This window comes from Vanellus vanellus (assembly GCF_965231255.1).
Source record: "Vanellus vanellus genome assembly, chromosome: 3".
Classification (NCBI taxonomy): domain Eukaryota; kingdom Metazoa; phylum Chordata; class Aves; order Charadriiformes; family Charadriidae; genus Vanellus; species Vanellus vanellus.
In genome coordinates, this window is record NC_138907.1 from 88,727,727 (window position 1) to 88,754,746 (window position 27,020).

Genomic DNA, 27,020 nt, shown 5'->3' on the forward strand with positions numbered 1-27,020 from the left:
ATTGCACTGAGTCCTCTGTACTAAAGCTAGTAGCAAGAGAGGTTCCCAGGAGCACGCAAATGACCAGGTTATCATAATTCTGATCATAATTTTCCCATTGTATAATAAGTGTGGAGCTTTGGTTGCTGAAATGAGAGCTACTGATTATATCACCAAGCTTCCCACATTGGAGCACTATTTATTCAGCTGTTACTGCTGTTTCCTGGTAAGAATCCAGCTCTGAACAAACACTGCAAACATTTCTCTTGATTAAAATGTAATTTTAGGTCCTGCTGCTTTTCAACACAGGTGCCAGCATGTGTCTTTTGGTCTAGTTCAAGGGATGAAGACTCGGAGAGGAGAAGTAATTTTCCTGGAAGATGTTTTAAATGAAGTTCGCTCAAGGATGTTACAAAACATGGCTTCTGCAAAAAGTTAGCTATTTCAGGTCTTATTAATTTCTTTTCATGTTCTGTGTTGATCAAAAACATGTAGTCTTTTCTACCCTTCACTTTTCCCTGCATCATACTAATTGCAGTGATATGCCCTGATCTGTGCACTTTTTCTATCTCCCATAATATAAACAATGTTAAAATAATCCTTTGCAACTCTGTGAACTTCCCTAAATTACAGAGTTGCAAATTTTAACATCCAGTGAAATTATTTGATCATGCTTTTGCACTTGGAAGGAAGTACCTGCCTTTGGGGGGCAACAGTTGCTTTTTTTCTGGAGGGACAAACTAGTCAATAGTGGGGTTGAGGTTGGAGTTCCAGGGACAGGTGGATTCCATCCAAACAATTCGTACCTCTGACAGTTTTCTCTGGCAAGATTAACTGTAACTTGCCTGCAACTGCTGCCTTGTCATCCTCCCAGCCTCATGACTGTTTCCAGAGTCCTCAGGAGGTCACTGCTCTGCTGAAGGGGTTGTTTACCTGCACCTCGGGCTGTGGCTCTAGAGCTGCTTCCTCTTGACGCAGTAAAGATTCAAGCGGTTCCCAGTGAAATGCTGCCCTCTCTTGTGCTTTCTGGAGTTCAAGTGCTGCATTGAATCAATGAACTGATCAAGTTAAGTAGTGCGCACCTTCCTTGCTCTGCCTCCTCAGCTTTTTTAATCCAGATAATTTTGCTTGTAGAGTGGACAAGGAGAAGGGAGGGCAGGCAGAATGATAGAAGGGTGACCCTCAATGCAAACCAGTTTTACTGCAGAGAGGAATGGAGCTTAGAGCTTCAGTTTAAAGGTCAGTATTGTAGCTCAGTGCAAAGCAAACTTATTTGTATGCTGGACTGAACTGACATGGCAGAGGTATAGACACCAGTTCCATTGCACAAGCAGTAGGCAGAACAGGTAAAAGAAGTAATGTGTTCAGATGACACTGTGGCATTCCCCAGAGCTTGTCCATTAGGTCCTAAATGCTACCTGTGCTTGTAGACATTTTCCCCCTTATGTTTGAATTCCTGCCTTGCTTCCGCTTTTTTAAATTAGAAATCTAACTCATAGCAATGTCTTCAGTGTTTGAAAAGAGTTTGGATACACAGTGGAAGATATTACAAACTTGTGTGTGGCATCAAAATGCCTCACTGTCATTGAAAAGATTTTGGGAGCTGGGCAGCTAACAGCCAATGCTGACTTTAAAAATCATGCCTGTGTGGAGCTGCAGCTGGTTAGTTAAATACCCTTGTATAAGCTTTCTTTGCTATTAACTGTACACAGTTCTGCTATTTAAGTTTCCATTATTGGCATCCTTTTTCTTTCTGCTCATCTCTATGAATCCTGCAGTCCACATAAATCCTCTCTATAATGCCTATTATTTCATTTGGTGCTTTACTTTCTCTTAACTTTGTGTCTCATCAAACATCTAAACAAAAGCTTGACTTCTGAGACAGTTTTGCTGTTTTGAAACAAATCTCAGTTATGAAATGTAATCATGTAATCTAAACATATTTGTCTTTGTGAATGAATAGCCTGTCTGAGACTGGCTACTATGAACTATACCCATGCTTTTCAAGCTCAATCCTTTCTGAATTTTGTAAATAGCAAAGGTGTGAGTAGTGGGAACTACTCGAAGTTGTCTCAGTTGTCTTTGCTGACCTGGCACGAAGAAATAGCAAAGTGAAAGACAGAAATCCAAGTGTACTAAAACTGTTGTGCAAAACTGTGAGCTTAAGTGGTGCCTGAAGAGAACTGAATTCTCTATATTCTGCTGCTAGTGAGAAATCAGCTGGGACAGCAAATCATAAGCTGAACTTTGCAGATTGAATAGATTACATATACATAACATAAAACAACATAAAACCATGCAGTTGGCCCTTGCTAAAGTGGAGCAGATTTGCCTTGTGAAAGACTATGTTGAGAATCCTCCTTTCTTTCCAGTAGAGACAGACAGGAAGAGGAGACCCTGGTAGAGCACACTGTGATCTGACTTTAAAAATAGAAAGCGTTATGTATTTCAAAAGCATCACCTTTTTACTAGGCAAGGTTGTGGGTTCAAACACAAGAAATTGATTTCCCAGAAGATCCAGCATCTAAATTGCTGTTATGTAGGCAAGTTTACTGTACTTGTGATGAACTGAAGCACTGGCTTGGCCCTGTGAACTTCCGTGTGAGACAGGGAATGAAACAGGCCCTTTGGTGAATTTCTGTGCACAGCAGTATGCTGCTTATCTGCTGAAGAATATCTTTTGAGTAGTCAAAAAGCTGGGAATAGCTTTGCAGACATGTCTCTGCAGCTGTTGTGAGGACATTCTCTCTTAGACTCTTCCAGACTAATTAGGTTTTGTAATGATAGACTTAAGTTCAGTCTATTTAGTTAGAGGAGCTTTGGAGAGGTTCTTGTTATTTCTACCCAGCAAGAAGGGCAAATCGTGCCTGATTAATCTAGTGGCCTTCTGTGATAGAGTAACTGCATCAGTGGACAATGCAAGACCTATGGATGTTATCTACCTCGACTTCTGTAAGGCATTTGATATGTTCCCCCTCAACATTCTTACCTCTAAATGGATGGACTGTTAGATGGATAAGGAATTAGCTGGTTGGCCATGTCCAAAGTGTGGTGTGTCAGTGGCTCAACATCCTAGGTGGAAACCAGTAGCAAGTGGTGTCCCTCAAGGGTCCTTGCTGGGACCAATAGTATTTAATATCTTCATCAATGACATGGATTGAGTGCACGCTCAGCAAGTTTGCAGATGACACCAAAGTGAGTGGTGCAGTTGATTTGTTTGAGGGACAGGATGCCATCCAGAGGTACCTGGACAGGCTTGAGGAGTGGGCCTGTGCGAACAGGCCAACTGCAGGGTCATACACCTGGGTCAGGGCAACTCCTGGTATCAATACAGGCTGGGGGATGAAAGGATTCAGAGCAGCCCTGCCAAGAAGGACTTGGGGGTATTGGTGGATGAAAAATTGGATGTGAGCTGGCAATGTGCACTTGCAGCCCTGAAAGCCAATTGTATCCTGGGCTGCATAAAAAGCAGCATGGCCAGCAGGTCAAGAGAGGTCATTCTGCCCCTCTACTCCAGTCTTGTGAAATCCCACCTGGAGCCTTGCCTCCAGCTCTGGAGCCTTGCCTCCAGCTCTGGAGCCCTCGGCACAGGAAAGACATGGACCTGTTGGACCTTTATTGGCATCTCCAAGTCTGAGCAAGGGAGCCATTATGCTATTTCGGACTTACGATTTCTTTTTCTCTGTTTCTCTTCAGCAACCAAAGAGATAGAAGACCCTATGGAGACAGCAGAGAAAGTTGGTCTTGCGGCACTAATAATTCAGGTGAGTCTGAGCTGCGCCCCGAAGTGTTAGCATCTTCTGTGAAAAGTTAAAAATTGAGATGGGGAGCCATACCAAGGTGACATTAATTTATTGTTCCAGGACTTCCGGGGCCTTCTGTCGTCTGATTATCAGTTTAGCTGGGATCGAGCTCTTCAAAGTCGTGGAGATACGGGTGTGTTCTTGCAATACACCCATGCCAGACTTCATAGGTAAGTGGAGTGTTTGTATGCAGAAGTACAGTTTGAAATGTATTTTAACCTTATTAACTTACTGCTTTGTTATGTAGTAGTGTACTCCTTCCCTAAATATGACACATTCACTTTTTTGCGGAAGTGTGAATTTATGATAGGAAGCACTGACACTTCCCAGAAGAGCAAGCCAATTAAAATGAAATTTCCTCCTCATTTCCACAGGGCTAAGCTAACTGTTCATGTACTTTCCCAGTTCTAGGAACAGTCTCTCTGCATGGTTGGTGTCAGTGATGAAGAACGGTGGCCCTAGGATTAAGGAAATAGATGTAAAAACCAAAATGTCCGCACTTGTAAAATATACCAAATCATGAACTTAGATGGGTTTGGCTACCATTGTAGCTAGTGGGTTTTTTTAACATTCTGTTATTTCCCACTGTTGGTAACCAAGGTTAAAAGCAGACCCCTTCCTGTTGACTCAAGTCAAACACCTGACATGTTTAATTATTTTTTTAAAAAGAATTCTAGAAGAGTCCAGTTTGAAAAGTTTTAGCCATTATAGTGATCTTTCAGAGCATTTTTAATGCAGACGTGGATATGTATTTTCATAAAAGCATGTAAGATCCTTCCTGGATCAGGCCAAAGGTCCATACAACCCGGTTTTCTGTGTAAGGCAATGGTAATAGGAGATGATACTCAGGGGAGCATGCAAGCCTTATCCCTTTCTGTAGTCTGTTCCTCTTGTACACCCTTTATCATCTAGGTATTGATGGTACTAGCGTACCATTACTAGGGTATTGACTACCACCAAGCATCAGCTTCTGGACCTGTTGTCCATGCATATCTGTAATCCTGTTGATACCGCATGGTTATGACAAATTTTAATTCTTTTGTCTTGGGTTGAAGTCAGCTGTCTCAGTGTTCCATTCAGCTTGAGCAGAAAATGCCTACCCTTTTTTCTTAAAAAACACAAATGGCTTTTTTTCTTGTTCACTTTTGTTGTTCCTTCTTACATTTTAGTTTAGAACAGATGCATGGGAATGAGCAGCTAACTGACATTAATGTGGCGTGCTTGCAAGAGCCAGATGCCTTCTCTGTTCTTCAGCATCTTCTCAGGTTTGTCTAGTTTTCTTTCCAAGTACCATTTCCCTTAAAATAAACTTCTGGATTTGCTGCCAGCCTGTTGAGCAGGCACCGACTGCACAATCATAAGAGGAAAAATGGCTATTTCAGGCAATGGCTTGTCTGCTGGGTCATATAGATTGTGACAGTAGCCCTCCCTTGAAATCTTCATGGACTTGAGAAGCCATATGAGGGAAAATGCAATATTTGGAATGTAATCTGTGTACATGAGCCTCTTAATTATTTCTTGTCTTCACAAAAATATGCTAAGCTCTATATAAATGCTAGCTGCAGATTTGCTTGATCCCCTGATGCAGCCATCATGACTAGATGCACCCATTATGACCACCACGGGTGGTTATAGCATGGGCAGGGTTACGGGAGGTAAAGGTCAGGTTGTGGGGGGTGAGGGGCACACCATCACAGTCCTCCTTGTTCTGTTTTTGTCATGTGGGAAAGGGAGAGGAGGTGCTCCTGGGAGAGGTGAAATGGAGTATGTGCATGCACATTCAGTAGCTCAGCATCCTTCAGAGCTACTGAACATGCATAACTAATACCTGTTAATAGCAGTAATGTTCTTCATTAATTCAGTCTTAAAGTTGAGCAGTTTCTGTTTTCATTATTTCATAGATGTATAATTAAAATACGGAGGCAGGGGAGTTGTCCATGTTGTGCAGCCTATGATGGAGTTGGAAGTAATTGAGGCGTTCAGAATTCTTAGTGAGAGGTCCTATATAATGCATTGCACAGTGCCAAAGAATTAACTCCTTTGGCCACGCTAAGGCCTTCTTGAGGTCATCTGATTAAAAATTCAGACTTTGAAAAGTCCTGTCAGTCCCAGGTGGCTCCTTCTGGCCTGCAGCTATAGGTTGGAGAATCTTACTGTCAACTGTAATTGCCTCAAGAGGTCTGCCTGCAGTTTATCATATGCTGCTTGCTCCCTTGAGGAATAGCAAGACCAGCTAGCACTCTAAATAAGACCAGTAGTGTCTTACTTATCCAGTGCAATTGTATTTCACAGAAACCTCATGGGTTGTTTCTTGGTTTTTATCAGATTAGTGTGTAGCTGCCTGTCTTATGTGTGAAAGCTGACAGGGTTAATGTATTTCGGGTTGATTTGCAGGGATCACTGCATCCCAGAGATGTCCACTCTCAAACAGAGGTTGTTGCTGCACTGCAGGGCTCGTATTTTTATAGAGCTTCAGGTCTGCTTACTGCAAAAGCCTTTGAGTCTGACCAAGCACCATACAGAATTTCTATGAAACATCTCCTGGGGTCTTTAATTCCAGCAGAAAGCAATATTTAGATTATCCATTAGATCAGGCACTCAGTGGCTAACAAACTCACATTTAAATATCCCATGATTTCAGGAGTAACAATTAGTGTTCAGTCCTCCTTGTGAACTGCCATGAGTAGATGCTTCTCGAAAAGTTTCTATGAGTTGCCAGAAGCCTGCTTCCCATGGCTCTGCTTCTGCTGTTTGAAAAGCTACCAAACATTTCCTCTTAAAATTAGCTGACCAGTTCTGACTACTATTAATTTTTCAGACCAATGAGTAGTAGATTGAAGGTAGCATGTATGTCCCTGCAAAAGTGGACTAACTTAACCGATAAAATAATCTAACAAGTTGTCATAGGCCAACACTTAAATTGCAGCTTCATGAAGCAACAAAGTTGGTATCAGAAGAGGGCCCCTTCATTTGGTACCAACTTTGTTGTTTTATTAATGGCTGTTTGATGGTGCTTGTTAAGTTAATAGTAATTTTTGTATACCTACGTCACTGTTTCTGAGGGGCCAGCAGCTGCTGGTATCTAAGCTGTCCCCAAGACAGTGCAGAGGTTCCCCTGATTTTGCCTCTCTCACATCTGTTGCACAGCGACCGTCCCTGTTTGGACAGTGGCCGCCTGGGGCGTGCTGGCTGAAAAGGGCTGCTGAATGCGCATCTAAGAGATGTTTTTGTAGCTTACCTGCCAAGGGAATGGGGCACACTCCCTCCCTGGTGCTGTAGCTCCTACATGACCACTGAACCCTCATTGTCAGAGCTCACTCCCCAGTTCTCCTGGAGCTTGCCTTTAAAGGAGGATCATCCCAGGGAAGTTCAGCTTGGGCATGCTGGCAGGGATTGGCCTGGGAGCTGAGCAAAGACCAGGAAGTCCACTCCCCACTTTGAATTTGAAATCTGTTCAGCTCCAGAGGTGTTGGTAACTTCTTGCAGGCTGTGAAAAAGAGGATGTGCACAAGTGGACAGCAGAACACATGAAGAAAAAACATGGATCTCCATGGCTCTGCCAAGTTTATTACTGTCTTACACAAGTTGATTTTATTCCAGGATTATGTAAACCCACTTTGTTTTTGTCTTTTCTAATGTTACAAGATTCCCTTTAGCTACTTAAAATTCTAAGCTGCATTTACTAAAGGCAACGTCCTCTAAGGGACTGTTTTGACTGCCTTGGTTATTTAATACATGTTTTTTTGCTCCTAGGGACTTACAATTAATGTTGAAATGTAAAACCAGACATAATGTTCCAGGAGCAAATATAGCTCTTGTGTTCTCTTTGCTATAGCCTGCCTCACTGAGCTCTGCCATCCGCAGCGTTCGCATGATGAGGAGCAGAAGCAATCTCCTTCAATAACAAGTGAACAAGGAAGAAATAATCAATTATGTGCTAATTACATGGCTTATGTCTGGTTTAGAAGATTAGATTTGTCAATTTTGCAGTTGCGGTTATGTGTTTGTTCTGACTTAAGCAAGTCTGATGAGCCTTACATCTGAGTACACCTTCCTACCACTTTAACACCAAGCAATCCTTTTCTTTCTTCACAGGTATGATGAGGTCCTATACAGATCTTCTCAGGATCTGCAACCCAAGCACATTGTCAGCTACCTCCTCACACTTAGGTAAGGTGATTGCTGACACTGGCATCCATCTCCGGTAAGAACAGGTCTTCCTGAGCTGGCTCTGCAGCCCTCACATCTGCTCTGCTTTGAAGAGTAAAAATAGTGGGAAGATGTAAATTTGTGGGATGATTTCTGTGGAACAGGAAAGGTATAAAGTAGGATGGCAAATAAGATAATAAATAGTAGAGATCAAGGTTGGAACCAGGAACAAAGGAGCCAGGAGCCCACTCAGAAACTAATTGCTTTCAGGAAAAAAGAATCACTTGGCTGTAACCCAGTGTCTGAATCCAAAACCATACTAACTGTATTTTAAAGAGCAGACTTGAGCTGATAATATGCTCTCCAGTCTCAAAATTTCAGCTAGGGAACTTTGTCAAACCCCTTTTAACCACTGATCTCAGCCTAAGTGGTGAGATGGACACAGCGTATTATTACTGTAAGTCATACTGTGTGTGTGACCTCCATAGGGAGGGTCCCCATAGAGCCCTGTCTGATTTAACAGCACAGTGAAACACTGGAGTAGACTTGCTGGAGGAAGCTGTGGACCCTGTGTGGGGAAGGCTTTAACAAGTTAAGGAAAATTGCATGAGTCATCATGCACCTTGGGAATGACAGTGCAGGCTCTCAAAGGTCTTTCTAGACCAGTTTGTTGTTTTTTTTTTTTTCTGGGGTGGGGGGAGAGAATGGAGAGATTGTTTTGGTGTTTTGGGTTTTTTTGTTTTTTTTTTTAAAGCATTAAGTTGTTGATGGTATGCCCTGACAACATGCAGGCTACAGAAAACCATGCCAACCCTCAGCTGGGTGAAAGAGGCAGGTGGAAATAAGTTTCTGGAATGCTGCAGTTGTGGCTCTTCCAGTTCTGCTGCTTTCTGTAGCCCATAGCGCTGCTCTTGTCAGGAGACTTGCTCGTTCTCACTATTCTCACCCTGTTTTCCATTTCAGCCATCTCGCAGCCGTGGCGCATAAAACTCTTCCTGTGAAAGGTAGTGCCCCTGAACTAGCCCAGGTATGGCACAGCATGGTTACGTGGCTGGATTCTGCATAGGGCATCCCAGAAGAATGATCCATTAGGGCTTTGCCAACCCAGCTGTGTAACCACTCGGCAAATATGCCCCCGCAGGCTAATGAGCAGACAGACAGGCTCTCCCATGGGCGGCACTGCTTTGGAATGGCAGGCGTTGCTGTTCACAGCTGTGCCTTCGAGAAAGGGCTGCTCTGCTTGATCTTGTGGAGCACGGAATGCTCCGTAAGGACAACTGCTCCAAGCCCAGTCAAACCTCTTTCCTTCTTGTCACCTCTGAACTTTTTAAAAGAAAACATTTGAGCATTTAACTTGCTGGTTAATTTCTGATGGTTACCTTTAGCGGTTATGTGGAAGACAGAGAATTAGGAGGTAACTGAAACTCTCTCCTCCCTCTTGCCACCTACATACCCCAAGTTGTCTGTACTGCCTTTTCCAGCTAAAGCACTTAGGCTGGCAACGGTTATTGTGCAGTTCCAAATAGATGAAAATTATTTTCTACTGATTTCCCAGGCAATGTTTGACCCCCTCACTAATTACACTGCCTTCCTTATTTTTTCTTTCATGTATTTCAAAAGCAGTTACCTATCTCATTTTGGTAGGAAATCACATTTAAGTGTTGAGCTGTATTGCGGTGGAAAAAATTTCAGTGGAGTTGATGGATCTGCACTCTGTAGTTGAGCTTAGATGCTAGTATTCCTGCCTTTGAAGATAGTTCCATGTATTCTTGGGAAGAACAACTAAGACAGCCCAAGCTACAAGGAAAATTTCAGTTCCTTATCCTTTAAAAAAATATTTCTAAATATCTTACACTGTGACAGCTTTCAGGAATTATTTTTTTTGGAGCAAGGTTGATAGAGCCCTTCCCAAACAGCCAGATGTGTAATTGCTAAGACATTGACAAGGAAAACTGAACTTTTCAAAGCAGCCTATAGTTGCTCCACACACTCTAACCCAGGCACAGTGAGAGAAGGGATTCCAGCAGTATCCTCAGGCTGTAACAGCCTATGGTGCATGAAAGATTTTCACTTTGTAGTCATTGCCAGCTCTTTTGCAGGCATCTCCTCTGGTTACTGTGCCCTGAGGGTACTAGACTGGACTTTCCAGCTGCCCTTTGTTGACAAAACTGGCCCTCTGTTGACACTGGTGTGAATTCTGCCAACATTGGTGTGTTATTCAGTGCTCAGATTGTGTCTGAATCCCAGTGCCCTGTATGGGGACAGAGGATGTGCACAGTATTCTCACCTCTGACAGGCTGCTCCTACCTGCTGTCCTGAGAACTAGTAGCAATACTGTAAACTGACGGCTATTCTTGTTTTCCAGGCAAGGCTCTGTCTCTTTCAAGCTGCACGCTTGGTTCTAGCCAACGGAATGAAACTTCTTGGCATTACACCTGTAACTCAAATGTAATGAGGCTGTATGCAACGTAAAGCCACATCTCTTAGTAAAAGGATTTTTTTTTAAGAGAACATAAATACTGTATTTGTCCTGTATGTCATTGCTAATGCAGTCTGGAAAGTCGCCATCTGCTCTTGCAGGTTTGTTTGCTCCATCTTACTGACCACAGAAGGGCATGCATGGCACAGCCCTTTGGGCGAGGCCAGGGTTGTCGCAATCGCTTTCTCCCAGACGCTTGGTAGTAGTGTACTTAAGACACTAGCATACCAGGTATTTCCCATAAAATAGAACTGTTTTGTATTTACCTTTGTAAATATAACATCCTTTTGGTAGAGGAAGTGGTGTTACCTGTGCCGCCCTAAGCAATCAGATTTCTCCCCTTCTGCAGTTGCCATTGTGTACTTAGGCCTACTGGTACAACAGCTACAGGGACACTGTATACTGTGACAGAGTTAGTCAGACCATGCCAGGGAATTTTTTCCTGCGTGTTGTACTGCACTCCCCCTTCAGTAACATTAGCCAAGACCCACTGCCAACTCTGTTACATCCTGTTCCTCACCCATTCCTCTGTCATGTTGCTGTGATGACCAGGGAGAAGAGGGTTTGTTGCCCAGTTGGTGGAACAGGAACTGTGGTGCTCCCTCAGCACTGTACACAGGGCCAGACGTGGCAGGTGCTGCTTGGCACCCTGGAGCCATCACACTGCTGAAGAGAGGTGCAGTGTCATGAGTGAGGTAGTGCAGGTGGCTGCTCCGGCCTCTGAAATGCCTGACAATACCTGCCGCCACCACAGCCTTGACCCACCAGAGCAGCACTATGGTGACGCACTGTTTAAATGCACAGAACAGTTGGCAAAAGGCAGAGTAGAGCACCCTCTCCCACTGGAACAGAATTTACACGTTTGTTACCACTGTGTTTAACATGCCCCACTTTCAAGTAAGACCCAGCTGGTTAACTCATGTCTGAAGGAAGCTAACCAGGTTATAAACTTGGTCACATTTTTGACCCAGCTTTGAATGTAAATGAGTTGCCCAAAGCACCAAAGTCAGCTTTCCCTCAATGTAGAATTGCAGTTTCTGGAAGTGTTGCATTGAGCGAGGCCTTAGAAAATGAGGGAGGAGGTTGAAATACAGTTAGCACTCAAATTAAATCAAAGCCTAATGTGAATTATGGCAACTCTTTTCAAGCATCACTCTGTTAGGCACAGAAAGTTTTAAAGATAAAATGTACAGATAAAAATCTTCTAGTTCAACACTTTGAGTTGACTCATTCATACTTAAGTCAGTGATACAAGAAGACATATAAACCTTCCCCCGTACAACTGGGGTTTGACAAAACATATAGACTAGAATAGAAGAAGATCCCTCTACCAGCTACAGCGGGTATAAAAAAACATTCGAAAAGTGAAATAAAATCTGCAACCTAGAGAAACACCAGTCTTTCATTCCAACTTTTTAAACCAAAGAGCAAGTGCTGCTTCTTATCACTTCTAGGTAAGTGATGCCTGACGCACCATTACTCCTGGTGGAGTTCTGTCAGGACACCCAAGACTTGATTGCATGGAGGGAGAAAAATACTATTAAGTCATCATAAAAACACTGGAGAAGTACTCTGTTCATCTCATATGTATCACCTACAAGAGAAACTTCTTGTTGTTGATCAAACTGCAATTGCTATCTAGTTTAAGAGAAAATGCTGGCAGTAATTGCTCTTCTTAATATCTTTTTATGAAGCATTTGGGCATTTCTGCCCTCAAAGGGCAAGACAGTTTATCAAATACACAAAGAACCGATTTCCCCTCCATTATGTACATTATATACAGTTGAGTATTCAGTTCCTTCATTCTACTTTCTCTGTAAATGGGACTCTTTGTTGTCCGATGTGAATGAAGAACACCTTGAATAAAATGCCTGTCCAGCTCCTCAGCTGTAGCGTAGCCTCAGCATCAGCCACTGGAAACTTCACATGTAAAACATAACTAACTTCTGCTTTTAGTCTATCACACTTAAACCGTTTCATGTCTAGCTTAAGGCCAATTTTTAAAAAATGCATTTTTTTTTTTGGAAGTCCATTTTTTGTCTTGTCTGTCCATTTTTATGGACAACGTCACACGGTAGCAAGTCTCTCTTTTGAGCTCTTAGTCTCTGCTGGCTGGATTTTTGTGGTGTCTTGTCGAGGTAATCCATAGAGGTAAATAGAAATACACACCAGTAGAGCACCCAGGGAGAAGGCAACAGCTGAAAGGAGACAAAATAATTTAAATAAACACCTCCATATAAGAAGAAACCTCCAGAAGACTAAGCTATATAAGTTACGATGATATCTGAATGACAGCATTAAAGTTACTCAAAACTAAACAGGACAACAAGCTGTTAATAAATCACAGAATCTAGACATCCTCTGTCACTGAGAACTCTTGAGTGTTTACAATCGCCCCACCATTTCAAGTAGTCTCATATCGGCAAGAATGTGGTGATGGTAAGAAAAGCGAGCTGGAAACGTCTGCTGTAGTTCCAGATGGCATCTGACAGGCTTCCGTTACAATAAACTTAACAATAAAGACACAGTGGATGGGATAAAGTAGCCTGTGATAAAACACTTTGTTTGCCTTTCCACTTCTAGACAGGGTTAAGAAATACTATTAATGAGGCTTTCACAGAAAGATCACCAGTCCAGGTTTGATTTATGTCAAGCATCAAGAAAATGTGCCCAAGTGAGTTTTTAACCTAGCTGTGTTTTTCATTGCTTGCTTTAAGGTGCTCTTTTTCAGCCAAATACTGATGATTTTCTCCTTAAGTTTCTCCTTTCCTGAAGTTTCATCTCACTAATGCCACCTCAGAAAGCTAGTTTTTCCACCATCACACCATACCATCCTTGGATTATGTTAGGAAAGTAAAAAATACTCAAAACTAAATAGTGAAGGACTGAGCAGGAGCTACCGGGTACAGCATCAGACACAGAATTGAATCCTTTGTAATTGCAGAACAGCCCAAAGCAATCTGCTGTTTCCTCTCAAAAATATTCACTGCATCAGTCATGACCCCAGCTGCTGTTTGACTCACTCTCGTGTGGCGTTGGCCACAGCAAATAGGGAAGGTAAAAGTTAATGCAGCAGCGGGTGTAACTTAAGAGATGCGTAAAGCCCTTGCAGAAACAGCTGAGGAATTTATTTGGCATTGGCTGTACTAAAACCAACAAGAAATGATAACTTATCAACAGCAGTCTCAGGCAAACAGCTATATCCACACTAAACTGCATCAGAAAGCGATTCACAAATAAAGCTGTACAAACTCATAAGCTGTTTAAATTGGAAAGAACCTTTCCGTTTGAGGTTGTAGGATGCCTCTGAAAGAACAAACCGTGAATGCCTTTGAAAGCAGAGGATCATCAGGCTCCCTACGTACCACAACAGGGATGATACATTAGTGCATAGGAGTCCTGGAGTTAAAACCGGAAACATTCAAAGGAGACATAAATGATCACTTTGGTACAAACTGCGTACAGCCTGCGAGCCTGGAGGGAAACACGTGTGTACGGTCAAATCAAAGGCAAAAAGGCACTTACTTATTTGGAGGCCAAAGAGGATGACTGATGCCACAGTAGAAAGAACAATGGCTGCCGCTGCAGAAAAGCCTTTCATAATGTTATCTGTGTATTTAACGACGACTGAAGTGTAGAGGCCACCTACACTGGCGAGAACTAGAAAGCAGATAACATGTTTCTGTAAGTAAAAGTGCAGTAGGTTACTCCTGAAACAATGCATTTTACTCCACTTGTGTACTCCTTGTTTGGGCTACGTCATCCCAATTAGTGATTTAATGCAACATTCAGCAAAATGGGATGTCTACATGGCATCTAGTAGCTTAGCTAGGACACATTTAAAGATGATCTACTCACTACTGAATCATTTAGACTGCTGTTTCAGCACAATTTTAAATTGAACAAGTGAATACTTTCCAAGAGAATGATACTTTTAAAAAAAACACACCTCAAGACACTGTAAGGAACAGTGGGTCAGAGTGAATTTGTAGCTTTATGCAATCGGTTATATCATAGTTAAAAAAAGCAAAACAATGTAACAAGACCCCAAAACCACAAGATACTTACAGATGACAAACCAGACGTAGTATGTATAGCCATAGAAAAAGCCTTTCTCAAGAACTTGGGCTCCATCTGACATGTACACACCAAATAAAGTCACCACAATCCCAGATAAGTACATCTGAATATTCCTCACCCACAAGGAAGTATCTGAACTCTTTAAGACTTTCTCAAAATAAACGCCTAAAAAAAAAAAAAAAGACAAAAAAACCAACATGGTTTCAGTGATATGAAGCATCATCCTTAATGATTCACGGTTCATAGTGTTTTAAAGCCAGACAAGACTACTGGAATCATCTCATCCTACAGACTGTTACTTTTCACAGAAGTTCCCAAAGCAGAAGGCTCAAAAATACATCCTGCTGATGTGTGTCTTCCTGGACAGGATCATTTTAATGGGTACATAACATCAGAAATAGATTCTATTTCTCTACAGTTGTTTTAATAATGAACCTTATCGACAATTGGAACTACTCCTCATTTCTGTTTGATACACCTGGCTTCTGTCCTTTCACCTCACCACCTGGTATTTTATCCCCAAGACAATATTTATTTTAGCATGATGTAGAATTTTTTTTTCCCCTCCACTGGGATACATAGCAGTAAAAAATTAAAAACAGGGGTGGGAACTGTATTACCTCAATATATTACCTCAGTACTGAGACTGAAAATTCCTTGGAAGCCTTGCGCTTGCAGAATACTTGGCAGAGCAGCAACGTTCTGAAACCACAGCTTCAGGGGATTACAAGAGCGAATCAAAACTTGATGCCTTCTGCTAATTGAAACTACAGATTGGTTTTGAGGAAGTGGAATTCATTTTAATCTAAAGCTCTTGTTCACAGTGCCATGCTGATGAGCATTATTTTTATGCTTTGCATTACTGAAATTCCCCAAATACTTTTTCATTATTGTTCTCAGACAGTGTATGCCAGACTAAAAAAGGCCGACATTTGACAAGGCCATCACTAGTTGCCTTTTTCACTGTCTTTCCCACACCAGGACTCTGCTAATCTCTGGAATTTCCTCTGCATTTCAAAACATAGACAACAGTTTGCAGGACTTGGATCTTCTCAGCCAATTCTATGACTTTCTGGTGTGAGTCCTACTGATTAAATGCATATTGCTGATTAATGTCACCCAAGATCTTTCATACAATATAAGAAAAGTATATGGAGCTGACAAAGACAGCACAGAGAAAAGACCTGTGGGTTAGAAGCCCTAGGCACACACTCCTCCTCCTGAAATCACAGAGTTAGCTTCAAGGAAAGTCTTGCTACTCTTTTATTCATGAAAAATGCAATTTATAATTTAATACAGTATATGGAATATTTATGGTGAATAAATTAGAGAACAGATTTCTATTTCAGGGGTTCAAATAATGAGTTTCCATGTTTGTTGTTATCTCATGCGAATATACATTTTTAAAGTCTAAACAACAATATCAACAAAAAAAGTCTTGTTGATGACTGCAGTGCTTAAAAGAACCCACAGTAATCAATCTCGAGTTCTCTGCCCACTGAGAAGACCCACAGAGCACAACCAGATGTAATCAATGTACCAGAAATCCCGCTTGAGTATGAAGCATACTTGTAAACTTTATAACTTGTTGTAAAACAAGTAAGCCAATGAAATTATGCTTTCAAATTCCTGAAAATGCCTAAAAATCACTCCACTAGGCAGGATGAAGGAAAGAATGGGTGCTCTTTAGAAATTACTCTTCAGTACTGTTTCAAGTCACAAAGGATCTGCAATTATATATTTGTCCAATGCTTTTGTAAGCATTGTTGGGCCCTCGGATATTTGGAAATTATCACAGGATCAGCAGTTTGAAGAAAAAACTTTTTTCCAACTCTGAGGGACAAAAACACATTATTTTTTTTACTTTGCTGGAATAATATAAAACACTTAACACAGTCAGTCCAGAAATTGGTTTAATGCCAAAATAACTTCTTTGTGTGGGTGGGGGAAGGAAGAAGAGGAAAAGAGTTTGAATAGGATTTATGTTTTCAACATGTAAGGCCCCAAGGGCACAAGGAGCTCCGCAGACGAAGTACTCTGTCCTCCCAGCTGTCTCAAAAACACCCGAGCTGCAATCCTTTTGCAGGAGAAGAAAGCCATATGTGGCCAAATCCTCTAGAGCTGCCTGCTCAGCCCTTTCAATGGTGTAAATTTGCAGACCATTAGAAGAACAGCTATCTCCCCCCGTTATGCGAGAAAGCTGGAGAGTTTTAGGAGACTCTGAAGGCTTCACTATGAATGCTGTATTTTGTCTCATGGCTTGGGAGCATCTATTGGAATGAGTAAATTTATAACCTCCCAGGAAAAGTTGACTGAGCTCTGCACAGTCTTGTTTAGTATTTCTGCTTCAAAGTGCCCATTTCACTGAGAAGACACCAAACAGGAATGACATCCTCCTCCCTTTTTCCCCCTGCCAGCCAGAATGTTTTCCAAGAGCAGCAAGCATGTGTGCACAGGACAAGATTATTATTGCAGGATTGTATGGTACTACAGGTGGGTGATAGTACCTTGTTTTCTTATGGGGAGCAAGGGAGGGGGGAAGATTCCGGTTTACAGACAGGAAAATATGCCCCTGTGAGCCAAATCTCAAATTAAATAGTAATTTGCATTTCCTTATTTCTTAGCACCAGCTCACTTGTCCTCCAGAGAAAAACTACTCCAAGGGGAAATGCTGTTTCTAAAAAAAAAAAACTAAAACAACACAAACAAAACAACACCACCACCCAAAAAATCCACCCCCACAACCAAAAAACCTTCATGGAGTTTATCTAGGCTTCCTGCTACTCACCTTCCTCTCTGACTTACTTATGCTCCCTCTGTATCTCAGTTCAATCTACCACCTACAGGACTATGGTAAAGTGCATTTTGGGGCTGAGCTAGCGCAAGAATTGAGTAAGGAGCTCAGTTCCCCATATAAAAAGATGCAAGTATTTCACGTGATCACCAGAAGGGAGCTATTTACTGTGAAGCCAGCTTTATAAAATTGATGTACGTTAATTAATTGTACGAGTGAGCCATTGTGAATGTTCCCCACAGTATTATTCTAAGCATTTAAAAGACACTTCCACTGGCAAACCGGCCTTCTAAGTTGCATCATGTAAAACCAATAGTATGTGGTCCCAGTCATTTGCTTGACCACTGGATTAATCATCTGTCATAATCCCTGAAAGTAGAAGGTAATTATGAGCAGGGGGGATAAAGTCCTTTTTTATCTTATAATCAAAGACAGTTAACTAATGTAGAATGTTCTGTTTTAAACATCATGAGTTCTCCAGTCCTTTTGATGTGACCTGTGTACGGAAATAATACTATACCTGCAAATCCTGAACATAATACAGCAACAGCAATGGCTCCAAACCCTAGCCATGGATTCTGCTCCACCTGCAACATCAACCGTTATTGTAAAAAGAATGCAACGCTTCAGTAATTTACAATAATCAATTCCAGAGCTACTTCGTTAAGTACAGCATTTCATTACAGTATAAAATGTACTTGTTTAGCTAGAGCTGCCCTTCAGATTGGCTCAGTGGAGCTGTGTGGCGTTTCACTTTCCATGTGTACTCTTACCAACCCCTGCAGTACTCAGAGGCACTGTCTACTGGGCTGTGACCAGTCTTCCCAGCGGCATGACCTGCCCTTCCCACTAATGCCACTGACCAGCAACTAACACCTAAGAAACAGAAGACACTTGTTTCTTCCTAGAACAAGCTTAGGTCAGTGCCTCTGAAGGGTGTGTTTAAATGACATACCCACACCCATGAGGCATTGGAGTTTCACTCTTAATTCCGTCAAGGGCTTTGATTCCAAGTTCTCTGCTCCAACAACTACAATGCTGCGAGGGCCAACTGCAGGAAACAATATATTACTCAGATACTCCTATGATGGTGCAGTAGACTGATTATGACGACTGTGGTAATTTATACTAATTGTAGCAATCAGGTGCCTTTCCAACAAGTGAGACCGGAGTAATACCGCAAGCCTGCCTGAACTGGTATACAATAAATGTGAAAGCAAACGATCAAACTAGTGTTTATGTTGTAGGTGAAGCGTCCGGAAATAGAAAACGGGCAGTGCTATATGGAATGTAAGAGACCTTCCCTTAATCCCAGCTGCTGCAAAGCAAAATCCAAAGTATAAGGCAGTTTATTCTTCATCGTGAAGTGGCAAAATGTAGAGTCTTACCTGTACTTTGGTAGCCTGAGCAGGCTTCCACTGAACAAGGGTAACACCACCACACAGCATGAAGACAGAGAACCACTGCAACTTACTAAGGGTACGGTTTAGCATTAAGACTGTACACAAAGCTGTACAAGGGATCTTCAGTTGGTATGTCACCTAAAGAAGATGGGAATAGAAGCACAGAAGATGAGGGTTTATAAACGCCTCTGAAAGAAGAAAATAAAATAGAGACTTCAACTACAGAATGACAAATAAAATTTTATATTCGTTGGTTTCCTACAGATCCTTGGGTTTGTACCATCGCCAACTACAACAAAGTGAATTTGAAGTGACTCTAGCAGTGAGTGAGTTAGCTCAGAAAACCAGCACTCTACAACAGAGCATATACTCTGAATATAACAAAGCATCATTTGGCTTTTAACACTGAGGCTAAAGACAGTACTGTGTGCTCGGCAGACAGACACCTAGCATGTGTGTCTCATGAAACAGCAAAGATAAATGTATTTACAGATCAGTCACCAACAAAAACATGTATTACCTGGTAGACTGCTGCATCCAAGTTACTAAGAGCCACAAATGCCATATTGTTTTGGAGAGCATACACCAAAGATGGAACGCTTAATTTTAGCAATTCTGTAGGGCTTCCAAATACATTTTCTTTTAACGATGTTATTAACCTTGCCAGACTTCCAGTTTCTCTGCAAAATAAAATATTAATATAACTGAGGGCTCTCTTAAACTGGTATTTGAAAACAGAAATCAAATCAATGAATCCTTTGGGAAGGCTGAAAATTTGTTCTCAACAATCAGTTGTACCTTCTGCTCACTGAAGAAAAATTAACTGGGAAAAAACAGTGAGGTTTTCAACAAGTCAAAACCCCTGAAGGTGAAGACGACGTTCTGGAATCAGGAGGCTAGATGCATTAATGTGTAATAAATTAAACAACACAATTAAACACGAACACTGTAAACAGTGGAATAAGTTGCTAATTATACAGGCAGTGGCACAGAAGGCTGTTGTCATGTGTGTGGTATCCCCCCCCCCTTTTTTTCTTTTGCGATTAATATTTGTGTGTGATGTCAAATGCCCATGATTTTCCAGATCCCCTGTAAAGTGGACCTCAGAGTACAGCCAAAAAAAATTGTACCCTTGCACACTACTGAGCTGGAAACACCTCTCATTCCTCAGCCAGCCCTGGGTTCCTCTTCTTGCTTGCGTTGCGGAAGACGCTGGACCGGCACCAGCACACATGTGAGGAAGTCTGGCGGGCGTGTGGCAGCTCCCTGTCGCCTCGCATCTTCACACATCTCCTTCACATAATTAAAGCGTGCATGAGAGCAGGCAATGGGGAAGAACATGTTGGTTCTTGTTGCTATCTGCTTTTGTGGCTTGCTCCTCAGCTTATTAAAGCTGACCTCTGCATTGCTAGTTCTCCCTTATCATTTGTACATCAATCTGACATTTCTTGATTACTTGTCGCTGCTACTCAAGTCCTTCAATTTCCTTCCCAGCTCTCCTCAAGTCCCGTGCTCCCCCTTTCCATTCTCTTCTCACTTGGCCGCTGACAGATACCAACATCCAAAATCACTCCTGTTCCCTCCCACAGGCCTCTCTACTTGCAACCTGTATTGCTCTTGAATTTAACACTCCTTTTGCTTTCCTTACACATGCATATGACAAATGGCTCACATCCTTCTCAGCGCTCCATATTTCACCCATGTCCCAACTTCTTTCTTATTCACAAATGTACATCATCTACCTTGCCCCAAACAATTTGGTAAAGCAATTACCAAAATTAGCAATCTCTGTGCCCCGGGCTCCTTCATTACCTACCTTGTTCCTGCATATTTTCTGTTCCTGATCAACCCCTGACTCTCTGCTCCAGGTTCTTAAAACTTTTCCTCCCCAGAGATTTATGGACTCCATCCTCTGAATTATCCACCCAAGCTCCTCTCCTCCCTTTCCTTCCTCCCTGCCTGGCACCAAGCATATACCTCCTTTTCTCCTTTTTTTTTTTTTTTTTTTTTCATTTGTAGTGAGAGCAGTCTTTATAGAGGCAGCTGCAAGGGATTTTTTGTCATTTTCCCATAACAGAGAGAGTGCACAAAAAACCAGTCAGGGGCAGTACAGCTACCAAGCAGAGGCACGTATGGTTTCCCATACTCTTGTTGTACAAGTAAGGTCACATGCAAAGCTCTTTCCTAACTTAAGGGGATTCCCAGTGACACCGAGAATGTCACATTGGTGCCTTTTGCAAGGCATGTCTGGCCACAAGGAACAACCATTGACATGAAAACCAAGAGACAAGTAGCACTTAAAGTGAAGTTTGCAATACAAGGAAAGGGAAAGAGTTCGTGCTACAGCTTGCCATGGTTAATTACACTAGATACAGAACTGCATAAAATGATAAGTGACCTAAAACGGGAGATTACTAGAAAACTGGCAAATTTTGCTGATCATTATGCTCAAGTATACGTGATATCCAAAAGCAAACTTTCAATAGTTGCCACAAAGAGATAGACAGAGGTCCTAAAAGAACAAATTCTACCACAACAGCAAGAAATGGGCTTTGGAAGAATCCAGAATATGAAGATTCCTTCAAGAAAGGATGTAGCACAGGGAAGCTGAGAGGAAAGACAGCAGACTGACAGCCTCCCTACTTCAGATGCTCAAGTGCAGCTGAAGTTCTAGCTTTTAGCAGCAATCTGGGGTTACAGAAACTAATATTTTCTGATCACACATCCTTTCAGCTTTGATCCCTCAAGTTAACACAGACAGTAAAATGTCTGTCTGTAACACTGTTTGGGAAAATTTCTGAGTAGGAACATTACAATTTTATATAAATCAGCAAAAGATGGCTTACAGTCCAGCTTTCATCTATGCCACTATTTTAAAGACTCAAACCATCACAAATAATCCATGCTGACATTTTGAACCTATTCCAAAGCATACAAAAATAGAAAATATGCAGAAAGGACACACCTGAACATTGTGGTGTTTACAAAGCAGTTTCAGTTTAGGACTCTCAAACTCTAACCCACTCTAAAACGACTCTTCCACAGCATGACTAGCCGACCACATCCTCAAATGTATCTGTACTTCAGCATCTCAGAATCTGAGGTTAGAAGCTGGGATTTGTTTTCACAATACCAATTAGCATTCCATACTTACTTAGCCAAGATGCCCACGCTCAAGAACAACTTGATAACTTCAGTAATGCACACAGCTGTCGTTGAAAAGTAGAGTTCTGTCTCCACTGTCCTTGTGTACCGCAATGCGACCGTGTATGTTGCAGCAACCAGGGTCATCACTGTGAGGCAGTACAACTTGAACAGTAAGCTGACGTTTTCTGAAAGAAAACAAAGACGATGATTGTCGACTCAGCCTGCCCTTCATTTCAATTTAAGAACTGAAACAGGACATCTTCCAGACAGGACTGTATCAAATACTACCATGGCAGCATACAATGTTGTGAAACACTTGCTATAAAAAGTTTAAGTTATTTTCTCAAAGAAGCTTGTATAGGAGCTCCAGGTGGTTGAAAATAAGACGTCCTCTTGCCCTCATAATCATCTTTCAGTCTAGAAAAACTAATCATAGACTAATACTTATCTAATACCAATCAAAAGTATCTCTGTGCTTTCCTGCTCTTTAGCTGACAGTGCTCGCTCTGAAACAGCAGCTGATCCTCTCCACGTTGTATACTGGAGTCTGACACAAAGAACGTTGCCAGACTAGTAAAAGCAAAGAGAGAGGAAAAGTTCAGTATCAGCAAAGAAGGGAATGAATCTAGCAAATATTAATAAATAAGGCAGCATTTCCTTCAGCCTTATTTTCCACCTGAGTTAGTAAGAGAAGAGAGTCTTGCTCAGAACAGTGATGGGACTTCACACAAAGAGCTTGCTTAAAAAAATTCTGACTGTAGAGAACACAAAGGTTACACCTCTTCAATGAAATTAAACTACAGAAGGACTATGTATCATCTGTGTTATCCTCTCTACCTTGCCAGCTCCTATCCTCCTACAACAGTAGCAATTCTTGTAACAGTTTTGCCCTGGACCAACTACTATCCTCCACAATTTGGGAGTTTGCCTGTTCCGTATCTACTGGCGAAAGGCAGTTTTTCATACAGCCGTCCTCCTCCTCTAAGGCCTGAGCGTTTCATCAGGTGGACGTGTCCACGCCAGTTCATTCCCACGTCAGAGAACGGCTAAGCCTGCACCCGTACCAGCAAAGAGAACAGAGCATGACTCCAGACAGGACTTCTCTGCATGAAAGCAGGACCTATAACATCAGCAAGTGTCTGGTGTCTACAAAAAACATTTTTCAAACCGGTGAATTATTCTTTGTTATATATGGCATCTGATGGATGGATGTTGGTCATTCAGCAGCATCTTTTGGGCCATTATCTGTCGTGTTCTGAATATCCTAAAGAAATGTACTTTAATTGGCATAAGTTTATGTTCCTCTGCTGATTAGGGAATGAGCTAACAGATAAGCTCCAGGCAGATTTGTAATAACTTTGTTCATTTAATATGGGAATGAATTGCTGAATCCGGTGCAACTGATGTTTTGGTTCATTTTTCTTTCAAGCCAGTGATGTCTTCTATTGCATAACATTTCTGCAAGGTACAGTTAATACCTCCTGCTGCTGCAATCATTTAAATTAGCTACTTCCTTACAGATAAAAATCTTACCCACGTCAGTAACCACTTTTAAAAGGTAGAGCAAATTAGTTTTTGGACTAACAATGCTTAAAAGAGACTTACAAACTGTAATCCATTTTTAAATTAAGTTTGGATTGCGGGGAAGGTGGGGGGGGTGGGAATCCAAGGGCATGACAATCAGGAAATAAAGTTAACCCAGTCCAGTTTTTACAAAAGTGTATTTCTTAATATCGTTTCTGTCAGCGCTAAAATGTCATTAACTTTTAGACATTAAGATTTTAAATCTATGTGCTACCAAACCAAAACTAAATTTAACACTTGCCTATATTAACTACTCTTAAAAGAATGAATAAATAAATGCTCCAATCTGGCAACAGTTTGCAAACTTGGGTAAATCAAACGCAGCAGGACATGATAATGAATCTGGTAACTATACTAGATAGTCCTAGTTCTAACTCCTTATGTTAAAAACTATCTGTAGTTAGGTTTCAGCCAGAGTATTTCTCCAGTCCGGCTCACGTGTCCGCATCAGTACCAGTGCGGCTCTGGGGGCAGAAGGAAAGCATAGTTGGGGCACACATCTCTTCTGCTGATAAGCCTGAACTTACACCAGCTTAAAACAAACAAACAAAAAAACCCCAAAACAAAACAGCTGAAAGAAGCTGTTGTTTCTCTCCCAGAGTTTCTTTCACGGGCTTCAGTAAATCTCACTCGAATGAAACGATTTCCAGCAAAAGGGACCAGACAGGCCAAAAGCCTCAGGATACAAACGCCGACCTCCTACGCGTCTCCGCAGCTCACCTCACCGCCCCGCCAGGGCTCTTTTAAATGGCAGCCCAAGGCCAAGCCTGGCTGTACCTCAAGCGAGGCACAGCCCAGCGGCCTGCCAAAGGCAGCCGGGGCGGCGGGCACCTCACACCCCCCTCACACTCCCGCCCCCGGCCCTTCTGCTCCTGAGGGTCCCCTTCCTTCCCGCCCCGCCGCACCAGACAGCTGCCAAGAGCCGAGCGGCCCTGTGCAAGGCCCGCCGTGGGGAGAGGCGGCGGGGGGGGGACGGGACGGGACGGGACGGGACGGGGTGGAGAGGCGTTGCCTTCCTGCAGTGTTTAAGCCCACCTGGCTTGCCCGGGGGCTCTGGCACCTCTGCACGCACCCCGAGGGGCCGGTGGTGTTTTTAGGGACGCTTGCGGCACCCGCGGGGGGCTACCGAGGAGCGGGGGTGGGTGGTGGTGCCCGTGTGCGCTGACGACGTGGGCCTCACGGCCTCGGGGCGAAGCCCCCTAAACGCTGCTCCACGTTCAGACGCCCCCAGAGCGGGAACCAGAGACAGAGGCGCCACCGCTGCGGAGACGGCTGCGAGTGGTCCCACACAGCGGAGAAGCGGCGGTGCCGGTCACAGAGGGCGGGAAGGCGGGGCGGGGGGGGTGGGTGGGAGGGGGGAAGAGCCCCTCCCCGGCGCGGCCCCGCGCCCCCTAACAGGCCCCTCCATTCCCCCCCGCGTCCGCGGTGGTGGCGCCCGGTGCCGCAGCCCCCCGGCGAGGAGGACAGTTCCACTCCCCCTGAAGCGGGGGAGACAGGGGGCCGCGCTTCGTCTTGAGGGGCCTTCTCCGGCCGTACCTCCCTCCGAAACGCCATGGTACCCCTCTAACTAACCCGCGCCGCCTCGCCTCGCTCCGCGCCGCCGCCCTCACCTTTCGGAGCCGACATCGTGCCCGCAGAAGGCGCCGACAGCGCCGGGCCGGAGCCGTCCGCCGTGCCCCGCCGCTCCTCCCATTACACCATAGAGAGCGGCGCGGCCGCCTAGAGCGCCCCGCCTCCCTCGTTTCACCATAGAGGCGGAGGTCCGTCTCTCCTCGCCGCGGGAGGCGGGGAGCGGCGGCGGAGCCCCGGTGGTGCCTGCTCCTCCTGCCGGTCTGCGGGAGCCGGTAACTCTCGGGCTTTACCGATTTTAACCCGTAAATAAGACAAAAAGGGGGAGCTCGGCGGTGTGTCCGAACGGCCGCGGCGCCGCAGGAGGGTGCCTTAGCCCGGCCTCCGGCCCGGCCGCCCGTCAGCGGGGGCGGCGGCCGTGAGAGGCCCCGCCGCGGAGGCCGAGGCGGTGAGAGTGTGAAAGCGGAGCGGTGCTTTAAACTATGCAGCAGCACAGACGGGCGGTTTTAATGACTGTATCGATGCGTGCAAATTATCGAGTAAAGCTTAAGGAGTTCACGTCACGTAGGCTGCAGCCTGCGCATGTGCTGCTGGCTGTGCGCCCGCCTTGTGCCCCGCAAGCGGCGAAACCCAGAGAGGAAAAAGCCCCCAAACCAGCTGTAAACGCAACGGCGCCGGTGTGCTGCAATAGCCGCAGAGCCTGATAGTGGCAAGCGCTGTGTCACCGTGTCACCGAGCCCCCGCCTAGTGCGCGGTCTCGCCATGGTGAGTGCGCTCACCGGTGCGCCAGAGCAACACAAGAACCGGATTCTAATAAAGAAAATATCAAATTCAATTGGGCGTCAACTGAACGATGTCTTCTCTTTCCCATCAATAAAGCCGTTTTGAAAAGTAACTTTTTCCCCCGCCCCCCGTGAACTGTTTTATGGGTAGCAAACACGCGGGAATCTCACGTGTATTGCTCATTGCCAGGACTGACCTCTTGGGTACTGACGTGGATCTGCAGTGCCAAAACTGAAATGCAGATTGCAATTGTATTCCCCAGTATTTTACAATACTGCAGTAGCTTCTCCAAATGGAAAAGAGTAAGCGGGATAAAAGGGATTGTCACTCATCAGTTTTCTTTTAAATAAATGTGTTTGTGTATTCTTAAAATACCACTTTGTTGGTTCAAAGTAAGAACTTTAACATAAAAGGTTTAAAGCAAATGACGATAAAAATACATGGAGATGGCAGCAACAGAAAGTATTTCATTAAGCAGCAACAGGGTGTTTTCTCTGAATAGAAAAAGCTGCAGCTGGTAACAGCATTCGTGTCTTCATTAATAAATCTAAAAATCGGTGCCAGCTCATCATTGAAAAACAGAGAGGAGCAGCACATCTGGCTACTACAGATTAGTTTCTTACAAAAGGGAAAATCACCTAGTGGAAACTGCTTTATCTAACTTTTTTTCTGGGCTCTTCTCCTAGTCCTTTTGTTGTGTAATGCCTTGTAGTTTGGTCCCAGTTGTACAACTTCAAAAAGCGAAGCCTTGGAGACAGCTAAACGGAAGGAGAATGCTGCCCTGCACAGCACCACAGACAAATCAGCCAGCAGCTTGAATCTTCAAGCTTCATTATCACAAGTTGGTATAACAATGACCCAGGAACCCACGCTGCACCCGACCAAAAAAGAGACATAGAAACCTTAGCACACCCCGTACAATCACAGTTGCGCACCTGGACACTCTGCAGATAGTAACTTGAACTCTTTGTTGTTGTGAAAAGTATCTGTTTTAAAGTGCTCCCTACTTACATTTGAGATGTTTCATCTTAAAGCTCAAACGATTCAGGTCTTCACAAACAGAAAAACTAGCTGCAGTTGCATTGATCAGACCTGGCACATCTTTCCCTGCCACAATGAAATAAAGCTAAAATCCTTTTCCTGTTGTACTTCAGTTTTTCAAACACAAGTGAAACAGAACAAGGTGCCCTGAAGTCAAGTTCCTACAGTTTCCAGTGTGCTCACCTGCACGCTGTTTAGCCAATGAATAC

At 43.4% G+C, this 27,020-nt stretch overlaps 2 protein-coding genes across 2 annotated transcripts in view; one reads left to right on the forward strand and one right to left on the reverse strand.

Annotated features, from left to right (window-relative positions):
* Positions 1-10,589, forward strand: part of RARS2 (arginyl-tRNA synthetase 2, mitochondrial) — a 44,471-nt gene extending 33,882 nt beyond the window's left edge. Inside the window, exons 14-20 of the mRNA XM_082480843.1 lie at positions 289-413; positions 3,676-3,743; positions 3,843-3,952; positions 4,952-5,047; positions 7,878-7,952; positions 8,895-8,958; positions 10,297-10,589. Of these exons, the coding sequence (XP_082336969.1) occupies positions 289-413; positions 3,676-3,743; positions 3,843-3,952; positions 4,952-5,047; positions 7,878-7,952; positions 8,895-8,958; positions 10,297-10,383 (625 nt within the window). The 3' untranslated portion in view covers positions 10,384-10,589. The remainder of the gene's footprint in view (positions 1-288; positions 414-3,675; positions 3,744-3,842; positions 3,953-4,951; positions 5,048-7,877; positions 7,953-8,894; positions 8,959-10,296) is intronic.
* A 1,015-nt stretch (positions 10,590-11,604) lies between these two features.
* SLC35A1 (solute carrier family 35 member A1) lies at positions 11,605-25,454 on the reverse strand. The gene is given in 9 exon segments (XM_082480459.1): positions 11,605-12,608; positions 13,936-14,070; positions 14,479-14,655; positions 17,805-17,871; positions 18,673-18,825; positions 19,208-19,367; positions 21,842-22,019; positions 25,029-25,083; positions 25,085-25,454. Coding segments are annotated over 9 exon segments (1,140 nt in total). The 5' UTR covers positions 25,169-25,454; the 3' UTR covers positions 11,605-12,477.
* Between the last annotated feature and the right edge of the window lie 1,566 nt (positions 25,455-27,020).